Source organism: Enhydra lutris, unplaced genomic scaffold (genome assembly GCF_002288905.1).
Source record: "Enhydra lutris kenyoni isolate GAN:26980312 unplaced genomic scaffold, ASM228890v2 scaffoldscaffold30, whole genome shotgun sequence".
Classification (NCBI taxonomy): Eukaryota; Metazoa; Chordata; class Mammalia; order Carnivora; family Mustelidae; genus Enhydra; species Enhydra lutris.
The window spans coordinates 9,035,802-9,051,220 of record NW_019154114.1 but is presented as its reverse complement, the minus strand read 5'-3'; the positions used below and the strand labels follow the sequence as shown (position 1 = coordinate 9,051,220).

Here is a 15,419-nt window from a genome sequence, read left to right as displayed (position 1 = left end):
ATCAAGCCCCTTCAGACTCTATGCTGGCTGTGGAGCCTGCTTCAGATTCTCTCTCTCCCTCTGCCCCTTCCCCTCGCCCCTCTCTCTCTCTTTAAAAAAAAAAAAAAAAAAAAAAGGAATAGTAACAATAATAAAAACCTAAATCAGAGCAAGTCACTTTCTTGCTCAAACTGTTCAATGCTTTCCCATTACTTTCAGAATGAAAACAACCCCTCACTGTGGAGACCCTACAACACCGGGCTGCTCCGCCTCTCAGCCTCATCCCACATCCCCACTCTGTATTATTACCTAGCTTCTCTTTCTGGCACATTCTTTTCAGCTATTCCCAAAGCTGCCTTCCGGGACTCAACTCAGAGGTCCCTTTTGAGGTCTAAGGAAAGAAACCTGCCTTCCTCATTAAATTTTAGACATTGTCTCTTTCTTCGTTTAGTGCCCTTTCTCTCTTTTCCCACACGTGCTAGAAGGGAAGCGCCACGCAATGGGAGTTCGCCACTGTGTCTCCACGGCCTGCCAGGGTAGCTGCTCACGTGTATTTCTCTAAAGGATTAACAGACGGCAGTTTTTATGTTTTTAAACATCTGTACTTGACAAAGGAAAAGTTGACTATTCTGTGCGGTTACTTTAAAAAACGTTTATAAATCCGAGACTGTTGCAGTAGATGAACTGGCCTCAAGCCCCCCTGAACAACACAGTTTTAAGGATAGCGGGAGACGGAGGAAGCGAGAGAGGGCAAGTGCAGGGGGAGACGGCTGGGTGGCTGGAGGGGCAGGAACCATGGGCGAGTGACTAGATGGGCACGCGACGGGAATGCGCACCCAAGGGGCTGAGGAAGTCCAGAGCTCGCTTCCCTATGCCACCCACCTTCCGGGGTCACGGAAAGGACGCGTCAGGGAAGACTAGGCGCGGCGGGCGCAGGGGTATCCGCTGAGCGGGGCGCAGAGCAGCGAGCCACCCTCTTCCCCGGCCCTCAGCCTCGCACACGCTCCCCGCGCGCCTGCACGCCAGCCACGCACAGCCGCGCCCCCTACCGGCGCGCGCGCTCAAGTGAGCGCCCTCCGAGCCCGCCGCGCGGCTAGTGCGCGTGCGTGCAGGTGAGCGTCCCGCCCCGCTCCCGCTCCTTTTCCCGCCTCCGCCCCCGCCCCGGTGCTTGGCCACCTGCCCGTGAAACTGGTGGTGGATTGTTGCCCTCGAGTCGCTCCGGGGCGGGGACACGGAAACTGGCCATGGAAGGTACGTCGGGGACTCGGGAGCCCCGGGCCCGGCCAAGAGAGCGGGACCCAGACCGGCACCTCCGCCCGGACCGAGACCGCCACCCCGAGCGACACCGGGACCGACCCGGGGACCGGCGGAGGGAGAGAAACGGGGGCGAGCGGAGGGACGGGGACCGGGACAGGGGGAGGCACCGAGACCCTCGCCAGGACAGACACCGGGTCGGGGACCTTCGCGCCGGTGAACAAAGAGTCTGGGAAAAATCCCATCAAAGTCGGACGCGGGACAGACCCCGGAGGCCGACCTGGGACGCAGCCCCGCCCCCCTGGCCCGCACCTTGGGAAACCCCGGAGCTACCGCCCCAGAGGAAGGAGCGCTTCGGAGCCAGTGGCCCGGCAAGGTGAGGTGGGGCTGCGGGGCGCCCTGCGACTTGGGGACCCGGGGTCTGAGACACTCCCCCCTCTCCCCCGCTGCGGTGCTCCAGCGCCCGACTCCATGGTCTAGGAAGGCGGCTTCAAGGAAGAACGTGCCATTCCCCCTTTTGTGGTCTTAGAGGACACCTGGGAGGGAAGGAAAACCTTACGGTGCCCCACTTCTTGATCTGAACCCGATTAACAAAGCAGAAACCACCCCTGTTGGCAGTGGCAGGGCCGGGGACCAGATGAGGAGGAAGAGAAAACTTCAGGAGCGGAAAGGGAAGGAGTGGGAAGGAGGGTAGGTAGGTGGGGTTAACCTGAGGCTCCTTCCTGACCTCACCCCACCCTACCGAGACGTGCCCACAGGACCGTCCCGTGGGGCTTCGGACCCTTGTCCTGTGTTCCAAAACCAGCCTTCCAAAGTCCCGTCAGGGTCTGATAAGGTCAGCCCAGTGAAGGGTTAATAGTTAAATCTGTAACCCCTTGTAGGGGTATATGCATTTCAAAACAGACTGCTGGGAGAAGCTACTCTTAAACCCAAAGAACTGAATCTACCTAAAACTCCCCCACTGAAGGGCAGAGATTGCCCAACGTTGTCAGTGAAGTCTTCTGAACAGCCTCCTGCAAATTCCGACTGTTTCAGATCCCACCTCCCTGAATGAACAAACTGGTGTGTCCCTGCCTTTTAGAGCACAGACGATTCTGGTAAGGTCTTGTGAGGTGAAAGCCTCATGCTGTCCTGGAAGACTTAGGGAGCTGGGAAAGGGAGTGGAAGGGAGGAGAGGAGGAAGTCAGCTCTAGACTCCACACCCCTATCAGGAGTTGGGTCTTTTTTCCATCGAACATTCCATCCAGCTCCACAGATATTGCTGAATTCCCAGGTTATGTGCCAGGCCAACAAGGAGACAAGTAGGTACTGGAGTGACGACTGCCTTCTGGTTTTGGACACCTGCTCTTTTCTCTAAGGTAGAGTCAAGCTCCTCTCTGCTGTAGGATTTGAAGGTTTAAACTCAGTTCCCTTCCCAGTTGTGTCCACAAAGCGGGAAAGCTGTTATCCTGAGCTTATGTTACATTATCTAAAACCAACTAGCCAAACTCTGACAAAGGTTATACCCAGATACAGTCTGAGGCACGAGCTGTTGTGCGTTCCTGACCAAAACCACATTGATTTGGTAGCTCCCGAGCTTCATTTTGGGTTTCTTTTTAAATCAGTATCCTTGTCCCTCACCACGACCCCCTGCCCCCCGCCCCCACACCCAAGGTGAGTGAAGGGATTACTTTTGCTTTTTTGGCTCATAGCCAGTTGGTGGTTTGAAACCAAAAGACAATTTATTTCCGCCTTTCTTCCACACAATAAACTTTGATTTAATGGGCAGGGTGGAGGGGCCAGGGCTCCATTACTTAATGGGTGAGATATACTGACAGTGTCCACAGTCTGGTAGGAGACTGACCGGTAAATCTGCCACTGCAGGGGAAACAGATTTGGAGAGAACAGATCCCCTGCCTGAGATCTGGAAGGTTTCCTGGAGGACATTGACCTCGAAGCTGAGTACTGGAAAAGGAGCAAGAATGAGGGGACTTGGGTGGCTCAGTAGTTAAGGTTAAGCATCTGCCTTGGCTCAGGTCGTGATCCCAGGATCCTGGGCAGCCTGCTTCTCCCTCTTCCTCTGCCCCTCCCCCGCTAGTGTTCTTTTTCAAATAAATAAATAAAATCGAGAAAAGAAGAAAGAGAAGGAGCAAGAATGGTAAGACTGGGAGAGGAAATGAAAGGGGTTCCAAGCAGAGAAATAGCTTCCACAGTGACCTACAGAACGGGAGTGCAGGTCATCTTTTTGGGGGCAAGGGGAGAGGAGCAGTTCACTATGGTTGGGTCTTTGAGTGTGATGTTGTGAAGAGAGATGAGCAGGGCCTTGTGTGCTGTGCTGAAAGTTTGGACTTTACCCAAAGCCATGAGAGTTTAAGGATTTCAAACCCCAGAGATCCATAATGAGAACACTGGAAGGATCCCTGGCGCCCAGCAGGTAGAAAGCTCAGGATATGCTGGATAAAGCGGGGGAAGGAAGAAAAGTTCCAAAACTAGCAGAGGAAAAGGGAGAGACAGGAAGACACACAAAGTTATCTGTATTACCCATATGCCTAGAGAATTATTGTGGATTCAGCCCTTTGCAAAGTAACAAGAGAAGGAAGAGAATGCCAGCCTGGGCATCAGAGTCTTGTGAACGTAAATTAGCTTTAAAGAAGGCCTGGTCCATGCTGAAATGGAAAGTTAGGCTCACAAAGGTGGCTCCCAGCTACCTGGTTAGATAGCTTCAGCAGGTGGGCAAACCAGCATCCAATCAGTGCTCAGAATTATAGGGATGTGTGGCATGGTGGCTTAGCAGTGTTGGGCCAAGTGTTTGGATACCCTGTGGGGCCCCTAAACCAGAGAATTCTCTGGAATATGAAATGGTGCAGCAAAATCTGTTTCTGTTCTGCACATCTCTTTAATGTCTCTTTAATGCCAGCCTGAGATGTTCAGGGTTCTAATATTGAACAAGCTGTTGATTTTGAAACCCCTAATGGCCACGTATGTTTTCAGTTACAGTGAACCCACTGCAGGGAGATACCTGCCCTCGAACCCCAGGTCTGGACTAGAGGAAGTGGAATATTACCAGTCAGAGGCTGAAGGACTCCTGGAATGCCATAAATGCAAATACTTGTGCACTGGGAGAGGTAAGCCATTTGGGAGGCATTGTGACCGTTTACTGTTTGCTGATGGTTCTGGAAGGGGTCTGAGCTGATGAAGTGAAAATTCAAGCAGACTTCCCTTTTGGGTTCCTAACATTTTCATTTATACAACTGCATGAGGTTCTCATTCCCCCAGCCCTCCAAAAAAGTAGGTACATCTGAAAAGTATAGCGAGATTTCCAGTGCTTCTCTTCAAATGCCTGGCAGTCAGACGAGCAGCCATGCTTGCGGGTGGCAGGTGGAACCGCAGGGAGAACCAGCTGTGAGCTGCCCGCCGTGGGAGGGCTGGGTTAGAGACAGAAAGCCACCTGGAGGGGGCAGCCTGGTAGCAGTTCATGCCACAGGATGTCTTTTAAAATTTGTTGTCTGAGATCCATAGGAAGAAATAGATCTTCCTTGAAGGCCCAGGCTCACACACATACACGCACGTCGTGAAACAGTACTTACCTTATTAGATATCAGCTATGTGAGTAATTTCTGTTCTACCCTGTTTTACTGAGAACAAACAGGGGAAAAAAAATAGTTATAGAACATGCAGTTTGCAGAATATGTGAATAATATGTGTCTGCTCCAAGTGTGGTGCCCCGAGTTCCCATCCAAGCATTCGTCCTGGCCTTGCCAGTAATGAAGAAAATCTGGTTTGCCACGGTGAGCCCTTGTAGCTCACGTGATTTGGTGAGAAATTCTTCTAGGCTGCCTATGACTAAGGGGGAAAACTTCTCAGCCTAAGGGAGAGAAATCAAGGAACTTGTACCTGAAAGTGTATCATAGGATGATTCCAATAATGTACATGATTATGGGGTTCTCTGGAACTTCCGTTAAAGAGCTCTAGGCAATCCAGGTATAAGAATCGACACTCTGGTTTACATGTATTGGCACAACCTCGTTGCTTCTAATTTGCTCAATAATTCCTGAGACTCAGAGAGGTATAGTAAGAGAACAAAGCCACACAGCTGTTACGTGAAAGACTTGCAGTGGAAACTCAGAGCCTAACTCTAAGGCCTGAAATGGTTTACTTGCTTGACCTTTCTTTTCCTTTTTTTTTTTTCCCCTTGATGATAAAAATAATGGGAATAAGCCAGAGGCTGCGTTAACAGGTTTCTCAGTAGAAGTATGTTTTCCTCTGTGATTATTTTACCAAGAGGAGAGGGCAGGACTTGGGCCTCCTGACCAAAACACACCTTGATTTAGCTTTGTCTGCTTCCGGCTGTCTGGCTTTGGACCTAGAGATCGTTTCTGAATCAAGACAGTGGAAGGCTGGTTTAGAAGTCAGAACCCTGGAGGGCCTATAAAGATCTCTGGATATGCAGAGGCCCACATCAGTACATAATTCTTGGTGTTGTGTCGAGAGAAACAGCCATTGAACACCAGGAACTTGTCTCCAGCAGGCAGTGCAGGCCTGGATAAAGGTCACCCGAAGATTTCCACCCCTATCTTAAGAGTAGGTCTTTTGTGACTGCTTTTCCTTATCAGTGAACTCATCTCCTCCCTCAGCAAACTGGTGGAAGTGGGAGGCTGCTCTGGCCCTCTCTGACTTCCTAGGGAGACCCCGAAGTCATGCTTTGCTAGTTCAGTGGGACAGTCAGGACACTGATGGAAAGAGATGGATCTCACATTCACTTATGAGCAAGTCCCCTCAGATACTAAAATCTTTAGGGGCTGAGGCTTAAGATCAGATAAAGAGCAAGTTCAGCTGTCCCCGTGTGTGTCAGATCACCAGGGGATCCTATGCACGTACAGGTTGTGCTCATTTATTATTTGGAGGGACGGCTGAGAAGTTGCAAGTTCCCTGGGAAGAACGTGTATTTCCTGCTCCCTCTTTGGCTCCCTGATTTGTTTGGAGCAGTTTCTTTTTTTCCTTTGTTCTTTCTCTCTCCCCTTCGACTGGCAATGTTCACATCACGATGTTTGCGTTCAGCTTGTAGTCTGAATTACACGTCTCCCCCAGCCCTGCTTATTCTTTCCGGGTTCTGTTAAAACTACAACAGGAACAAGGGATTGCAGGGGCTCTGCCCTCCCCATACAGCAAAACATTGGAAAACCCTAATTGTCCTTTACACTGGAGTTTTTTAAACTCATTGTGGTATTCTATACACCTTCTAAAAATACGAAGTAGATTTATATTTGCTGAGATAGAAAAAAAATGTTCCTCCTATATTCTTAAGTGAAAAAATAGGTTATATAATAGGGGCTAGAGTAGGACCCTGTTCTTCACCTAAAAGCAAATAACAGAAAAAAATGATAAACTATGATAAAAGTCCAGAAGAAAAAATAATGGTATTTTTAAATAGTTGGATTTTAGGTAATTGTGACATTAAATGTTTTTGTCTTTATTTTTTCCTATCAGTATATAGTATTTTTATAATTAAAGACAATAATAAGGCTGTCTGCATCTTGGAGGAAAGTGAAGAGAGTAAAGACAATACTTGATAGTCTGTCATTCCCATTGGAGAGTGTGTAGATAGATGTACCATGACTTCATACATTAACCAGCTGGACCCAGGCACAAAATCCCGTTCTCTAAACACCCACCAGGGAGCTGCTGACCGTCTGCTCGTAGTCAACTGACCTACCAGGACTGTGCCAGCATATACAATTTCCAGCTCAGAGCACCTAGCTTTATAGAATCCTGAGGAAAAAGAAGCCACACACAAAAGAGTACATAACTGTATGATTCCATTTACATGAAATTCTAGAAAGGCTAACCTCGTTCCTAATGGCAGAAAGCAGACCAGTGATTGTCTGAGGAGGAGGGTGAGGCATTGACCACAAGCAGTCTCTTGGGGGAACTTTCTGGGCAGATGAAGATATTCTGTATCTTGCTTCGGAAGACCTGGCATTTGTGTTTGTCAAAACTCAACAAGCTGTACACTTAACGTGGGTCATCTTGTTCCGTATCCGTTATATCTCAATGAAGTTGATTTTAAGGAAAGCAGCCAGTTTGGGCAGAAAAGCTGGAGCTCTTTCCTTGTCCAAGACAGAGAAGCCAAGGGTTCCCCAGAGAACCTAGCCCTGCGAATAGAATCACAGCCCAGATTTGCTCTTGAGGGAAACCAAAGAAAAAGTTAAATTGTAAAACAGACTTACTAGTTGAAATCTAAGAACAAGGAAGCCCATTACGTTTCTTTAATTCAGTAAACCATGTGGGTTTAATTAACTTGATCTTTCCTCTTTCCAATATATGTGAACCACGGTTAACATTTTGATGTATGACTCCCATGCTTTTTTCCGACTTCATTGTATTTTTTAAGCTCTATGTTATTTCCTTCAAACTTGGAGAAGTTTCCTCTTTCCAACTGAAGCAAGCCACAAAACATATCTAAAGAGGAGATCGGTCTTTCTTAGTCTCTTTGGCAGGGAAGGGGTGGGGCAGAGAATGTTCTCGCCTTCCATGGAGGATGCCTTTCTTTCTGGCCGGGAGCTGGCCTGATTTCTCCCGCCATCTTCCTGCACCCCGGCGTGGGGAGGCTCCCTTGAGAGTTACTCTTATTTTTAGCTCTGAGCACCTCTGACAGCATTTCCAGAGCCCACAGTTCCCCGCTCCCATCTCATGCCCCTCACGCAGCTGGGGCAGCTCGGGCCTCCCGGGGCGGAACCCAGAGCCCGCCGCGGCGGCGTGAGCTACCACAGGGAAGAGGAGCATCAAGGCGGACGTCTCCGAATACGAAATAGCAGCTCTCAAAATGGTAACACACCCTTCTTTTGCAGCCTGCTGCCAGATGCTGGAGGTGCTCCTGAACTTGTTGATCCTGGCCTGCAGCTCTGTTTCTTACAGTTCCACAGGGGGCTACACAGGCATCACCAGCCTGGGGGGCATTTACTACTACCAGTTCGGAGGCGCTTACAGTGGTTTCGAGGGCGCTGACGGAGAGAAAGCACAGCAGCTGGACGTCCAGTTCTACCAGCTGAAGCTGCCCACGGTCACTGCGGCGATGGCCTACAGCGGAGCCCTTATGGCCTTCTGCTGCCTCCTTGTCCTCCTGGGCGTCCTGCGGGTCCCGTGGCACTGCCCCCCATGGCTGCTGATTGAAGGCTTGTTGGACATGCTCATCGCGGGGGCCTATGTCCCCGCTCTCTACTTCTACTTCCACCAGCTCTCGGCTGCCTATGCGTCCCCGGTGTGCAGAGAGAGGGAGGCGCTGTACCAGAGCAAAGGGTACAGCGGCTTCAACTGCACTTTCCACGGGGGGGATATAGGAGCTGCGGTCTTCGCCGTCCTGAGCATCGGGCTCTTTGCTCTGGGGGCTGTGCTGGCCATCCGAGGTTACCGGCAGGTCAGGAAGCTCAAAGAGAAGCCTGCAGAGATGTTGGAGTTTTAGGCCTTTTAAGCCAACCCGCCAAATGTCAGCGGTGGAAGTTACTCCGAACCACTGTCTTTCACGGAATACTTGGCCATGGGACTTGCCTGCACTTGAAGAGGGTGGGGCCAACATCGGTGTTCTGGGGAAGCTCCAGGTTACACGGAGCAGCCTTCTCTGAGGTTGTAAGTTCTTGAGTCCTCTGCTGGTGAGCAAGTCAAAGTTATTGAAACAGACCAAAACTGGAAGTCAGGACCCATGAGGAAAAGGCACGGGCTGCAGCAAAATGCACTTTTGATTAGCTCAAGGGAGATAACCCCGTGAACCTGAAGAACCTTATCTTCCAAGTTGGTGGAAAGCACTATACACCAGAGACAACGTTCCGGCTTGAACTTTTGTAAACACAGCTGTCTCAAGCAGATGAGCCCCAAAGGTTTTCCACACTGAGGGCTTGGATCCTTCACTTCTTGATGCTCTGCAGGCAGGGTGTAGGGAAGCTGGGGAGACTCCGCCTATAAGTTGGAGGTAGGCGTGGGCCGAGCAAAGAGTAATCAGATTCATTCACTGGGCTGCAAAGAAGCTATTCTAACAAGCCCCTTCCAACGGCCTTGAAAACTCAGTAAGTGTTTTGTACCTCTTGTAAATGTACCATTGTACTGAGAATCAAACCCAACATCTGGAATTCAGGATCCATCCAGAATAAAAGAATGTAAAATCTTTTCCAACGGAAGAATGCAACTTTTGGCCAGACAGCTTCATGGGTTCTTACTGCATGTTAAAGTGTGACTTCGGGAACATTACAACATATTCTGGGTACAAGTGAATATGATCTTTGCTTTACGTAAATCCAATAAGAGTCCAAAGAAAAATTTTAACTTGGAGGTGATGCTCCTCTTTACAACACATTTTTAACAGTATACCCTTAAACACAGGCAACTTGTCATATTTAAAAGGTGAGTTCCATTTGGGTTTAGAAAGTGAAATAAATGCTTATCTATGATTAGACAATTTCTTGAAGAATACATAAGAAAGCATGAAGAGTATTGGCTTCTGGAGAGAAGGAGATTTTATTTTCCATTTTAGCATAGCTTGACTGCACGTTTCAATTTTATTTTAGAGAAATAAAAAACTTGATTTGCTCCCCTCTTTTTTCACATTTACAGGGCAAACACAGAAGTAGATGTCTAATTAAGCGGGGTATTACATGATCAGCCACAAAACCAGCCTCACCCAAAAAGACCCCATAAAAAATAACCAAAATCCCATGTCTGTGTTGGTCTCCACTTCCCTCTCTAGAGCCCTCGCTCTGCTGTCTTTCCAGAGACTTGTCCCATCCTACCATCAAAATAAACTGCTGGTTCCGGCAATCACCTCTGTTCTCTTCTGAGAGCTGTGAATCTTTCTGCGCTAACAGCAAGGTTAGAAGTACAGGAGCCTGGGGGTGCCTGGGTGGCTCAGTTGGTTAAATATCTGACTTCAGTTCACATCACCATCTCAGGGTCCTGGGATGGAGTCCCTGCTCATTGGGGGTGTCTGCCTTTCCCTCTCCCTTTGCCCCTCCTCCTGCTCGTGCTCTCTCTCAAATAAATAAACAAAATCTTTAAAAAAAAAAAAGAAGAAGAAGAAAATACATGAGCCTGTTTGATATTAATAGCTAAGCCAGGCCAGGCCTGCCTGGTCCGTGATGGTACTCAGTGGCCATATTCCTTCAGCAGACCCAACAGCACTGGACCCGGCATCAGACCATTATTCCTCTCAACTGTCCTATCCGGAGGGTGGAGGGTAGTTGACAAGATCTAGATTTATTTCATTTCAGCCCAGCAGATACATGCATGGATCACGACTGCACTGTTTTGGCCGAATCTGCCCCAGGAGGAAGCGTTCAGGTTTCTCCATCTTGTAGCACGACAGTATTCCTGTCTCCTTCAGGGGTGAGACGTTAACCTGCGCGCAGAAGGAAAACCAAGGCAGAGAAGGGTATTGGATGCAGGGGAAAAGTGCTCCCCCTGAAGTAGAGCGATGTTGGGGCCAATTCACTTGTTCTGCCCTGGGGAGCAAGTGGCCAGTTCCTTACAGTGCCTGGGTGGTGAGTGGGCAGTTCTGATCTGATGTTAATTTCAGATCTAAATTAGAGGAATGTAGCTTGTTGACTGTCAGAGCTTTTGGCTGCTGTGTCCCGCAGACGTCCCAGGAATTCATGTGGGCCTGGTAGGAGTTAGGACCACCCGGCCCAGGAGATGGTGCCTCAGTCTGTTAGAGAGACTGGTATTTCACTGCCCAGTTTTTAAATGTTATGGTACTCCCCGGCGTACTAGCGAGGCTTCCCGATTTCTGGGAAACCACACTTCTCATAATTTTTCTCATTTCTTAAATCTCTCACTAAGCCCCTTCCATTGTCTAAACGTTACTGAGTAGATCACTCTCCACTTGCATTCACATTTTATGACTTTCCGAATATTTACATGTACTTGCTCTCACCGGGGCCTCAGCCCAGCCCTGGGGGATAAGACAGGCAGGCACCACGTGCCCTTCCTTGTCAGATGAGGTGTGTGACGCTCTGGTCTGGGCAGCATCCCCTGCAGAGTGTAGGGACGGGAGCCCGGTGTTCCCACTCTAGGTTCATATGCTTCTCTCTGAGTTCTATTCTATGACCCCTGGAGCATGACAGGTGACATTCTTCCAGAAGTACACCTAAGCAGAAGGCAGGGCCTCTGTTAATGATGAATGAAAGCTGACCTTGGACGAGAAGATACTCAGTGTCCAGTCACCTCTCGTTTCCTTAAATGCATAAGAAACCCCCAAGTGAACAGCCCACGTGTTGGTCAGCTGAACAGGCCGGTCTGTCCCCACAGTGGCATTGGAGCCCACATAACGAAGTTTGTGGACGCTGTGGGAGCAGATCTGAAAACACCTCCTAGAATAGTAAATGAACAAGACTCAGAACGGCGTGTGGGGTATGCTTCCTGGTGAAAAAAAAAAAGAAAAAAGGGAAGTGGGGAATGAAATGCAGATTTGAGTCTGCTTCATATGCATGAAAGAACACTGGAAAGCTATATTAGGAAATAATGAAAGTGGGTGGGGGCAGAGAACAGGATGGTCAGGGACAGGAGTGATTTTTCCCAGTGTATTCCTTTTTATGTCATTGTTTAGTTTTTTTAAAAAAAAACTTTAAAATTTTAACTGTAGATTCAGGAAATGGTAACAGATGCGCCCTCTACCCCGTGTTCCCTGGGGCTCCTGTCTTGCGTCACCGGAACACGGTGCCAGCAGCAGGACACTGACGTTGGAGAGCTGTGGATTTCACCGGCTGTACTGCACTTGTGTCTGTGTGTGTGCACACTTCTGTGCCGTTTGGTCACACATATCTTCACATCACCACCACCACCATGATCAGCGATAGAACTCTCCCGTGCCGGACGTTGCTAGGGCTCCCCCACATCTCCCCATCTGCCAACAAGCATGGGTCTGTGCTCACTCTCCAAATTGTGTGCTTTGAGACTTACATAACAGGAATCACAGTGTATAACCTTTAACACTGGCTTTCCTCTGCTCATCGTAATTCCCTGGAGATCCGTCTGAGCGGTCGTGTGTCTCCGCAGCTCCTTCCCTTGGACCGCTGAGTGGAGTTTCCCGTGGCATGGATGCATCTGACTGCTGACCCTTCGCCTGCGGAAAGACATCTAGGTTTCTGATATGAGGCAATGACAGATAAAGCTCCTGTGAGCTTTCATGTGCACAGTTTTGTGTAGACTTTCAGTGTTTCTTTCTTTAGGATAAATGCTCCAGGAGTCTGGTCTTAGGGTCACACGGTATGTATATATATAAATATGTTTTTTTAAGAAACTTGACAAAATTTTTTCCAGAGTGGCATTTTGTTTTTTGAACATGTGAATATTAAGAAAAAAAAAACAAAAAACAAAACTGGGGTTCCTGGCTGGCTTAGTCAGTAGGGTATACAGCTCTTGATCTCAGTGTTTGTGAGTTCAAGCCCCATATGGAGCATGGAGCCTGCTTAAAAATCCATCCATACATACATACATCAGTTTAAAAAACAAAACCAAGGTTGTTAATATTGAATCAGATCGTGTCCTTAAAAGCAGGGCACCGGCGGTACTTCTCGAGTCTAACCTAGACTTTTCCGGGTGAGTGATGTCGGTGTTAAATCCCAAATCTCTCTCCTCCTAGGTGTGGTACAGATAGTGGAGGTGATACTGAATGGCATGGTTCTCATGTGTGTCGTGTCCTCCTACTTTGTCCTTGCTGGATTCACTGCCACCTTCACCAGTGGTGGCGGCTTTGGGAACAACTACTACTCACCATTCGAGGGCACCGAGCTGGAGCAGGTTCGGCAGCTGGACCAGAAGTACACAGTGCTCCGGGCACCCCTGATCTACGGGGGCGTGGCTGTTTCTCTGGGGCTGGGTGTCCTCACTATGAGTGTTTTACTCCAAGGAGCCAAAAGTCTTGAGGAACTGTCGGGGAAGTGGCTCCTCCTAGAGGCCACCTTCAGCCTCCTGGCAGCGGTGAGCTACGGTGTGGGCACCGGCATTTACCTCCACGTGGCCTTGCAGATCAATTCCACGGACACTTGCAGAGCACGAGAGAGGCTCTATGCCCGCAAGGGTCTCACCTGGATGAACTGCCAGCTGGCAGGCACGGACGGGGCGGCAGCCACCTTCGCCTGCCTCCTGGTGCTGCTGTACGGGGCCGGCGTGGTGCTGGCCCTGCAGAGCTACCGGGAGCAGAGGCTCCGCAAGGAGAGCCAAGCGCAGCGCAGCAGTCACAGCGATGCGCCCGAGTACCTGTGGTCTGAGACCCTCTCCTCTGTGGGCAGTCCACATCCCTGTTTCTCTCAAGAAAAGGTGTCTTTTCAAATGACACGTTAGACAACGGTGGTTTTCACATATTTGATTTTGCAAATGGTCCCGTCAGGACGCCTGGGTGGCTCAGTGGTTGGGCATGTGCCTTCAGCTTAGCTCATGATTCCAAGGTCCTGGGATCAAGCTCAGCAGGGAGTCCGCTCTCCCTCTGCCTCTTGCCCTGCTTGTGCTCTCTGTCTCTCTCTCTGACAAATAAATAAACAAAATCTTGGAGGAAAAAAAAAAAGTCCCACCAGTACCAGGGCAGAGCTCCATGATCATCTCCATTTTCTATCGAAAAGTCTTCGTTGGCTGAGAACTTGGGGAAAAAAAAAGAAAGAAAGAAAGAAAAGAAAGAAATCACACTTTTGCAGCAAAGAGCAACATCCAGAGTCTGGGTACACTGCTGCGGTGATGGTAGGATCATGATGATACAGAACTAAGGAGCCAGAGAAATTCAGAAGGAGAGAGGAGACCTACACGTCCAGGGTAGCAGGCCCAGCGCTACAGCAGAAATACTCTTGTCTGACATGACTACTTAAAGTCACCGAAAAGAAACCTGTCTTTGCTCCCCGTATTTGGTCTCTGGGGAATGATTTTAAAGCAGCTGTATGACTGAATTCTAAATGAGTAGCTACAGTCTGATTCTCCTAGAAGGAAGCCGCCATGACTGCCTGAGTCCCAGGAGCCATCTTCCCTTCAAGGCGGGAGGTGGGACTCCCCATACACGAAGGCAGATGCCGGTAGTGTGCGAGTTCCTCCTCACAGTCGGGCTGAGAGAAAATGGGTTTTTGCCCGCCTTCCAAGTTCCTTGTTTTTGTTGCAAGTCATTCATTTGGATTTCACATTCCTAAAATATGTTATAATTTTCTTAAATACAAGCCTTTCCAGAGAGAAATAAAATTCATGAACTTCTTCAATGCATTATTCAACTGATTCAACGGAACAGTTAATTTTACTAGACTAGAAGGGTTTTTTGGAGGTTTCCCCTTTTCTGCCTTCCCTGACAGCACTCTCCAGAGTAGGCCTTCAAAGGCAGCTTGTCATCTCTCGTGACCCTGGATTGTTTTCATAACATAATATAGATCATTAACACTGAATATTAAAAATAAAGTTTTCAGTTATTTTAATCTCAAGTTTTATGGCTGTTCTTATACTTTACGACCGTCTCAGACTTTCAGTTCATGTCAGACGCACCTCTAAATACACACGCCCTTATCATTAAGTTTTTCCCTAATTGCCCTCTTGCTCCTCAACAGCTAGTCCTTTTTTTCTATAACATCACAGTTTTACTTTCATACTATAAATGAGGTTAGGCTATTTATAAATTATATTTTTAGTACACTTCTAAAAACAATTTATTTCCACAATGCAATTCTGACATCAATTTCCGATTCTTTAATTTCTAGTGAGTAAGAAACCAGCAAACATGAGCCTCTTTCCACATATACCAAAATGGCTGTTGGGAGAAACTTCCTTTTCCTCCTCCCCACCTTCCAGCTGCTGTCCTCCCTGGAACATACTCCTTTTCCTCTCAAGTCCCTTCAACAGTTACTTCTTGTAGAACCGATCCAAGCTGAAAGATCAAAACTAAACCTCATACAGAAATGGGAAAATACCTCATTCTCCTTCTATGTAGAAGTAAAGCTTGGAGGAAAATAATCAACTGAGCATCCACATTCTTAGGTTAACGTACAGACACGGTGCCACAGAAAGTGGCTTCCCTGTCACCCTCAGCCTTGAGGCCATGGCCAGAGCCCCGTTTTCGCCAGCTAGTAGGATGTTTAACAGCAGCAAAAGTCAAAAGAACTCGCTCCTTCCTCACACACCCCAGAAAAGAAGATTCCCGCCCCGCCCCCCAAACCTAGCGTTCTTCCCCAAGACATGTCCCTGTGAGAGTTTTACCCACG

The 15,419-nt window shown here is 48.6% G+C and overlaps 1 protein-coding gene across 3 annotated transcripts; it reads left to right on the top strand.

The window, feature by feature from the left end:
• The first annotated feature begins 1,223 nt into the window (after positions 1-1,223).
• LOC111152997 (MARVEL domain containing 3) lies at positions 1,224-13,541 on the top strand. Of its 3 annotated transcripts, none has more exons than XM_022511792.1 (3): positions 1,224-1,609; positions 4,210-4,337; positions 12,836-13,541. In XM_022511792.1, exons 1-3 carry the CDS (start codon positions 1,224-1,226, stop codon positions 13,534-13,536), a joined length of 1,215 nt encoding a protein of 404 aa, XP_022367500.1. In that variant the 3' UTR covers positions 13,537-13,541. The 3 variants fall into 3 exon arrangements, with proteins under 3 accessions (XP_022367500.1, XP_022367502.1, XP_022367501.1); XM_022511794.1 differs by lacking the exon at positions 12,836-13,541 and adding an exon at positions 8,061-8,779; XM_022511793.1 differs by lacking the exon at positions 12,836-13,541 and adding an exon at positions 8,061-8,779 and having other exon boundaries at positions 4,204-4,337.
• Positions 13,542-15,419: the final 1,878 nt, after the last annotated feature.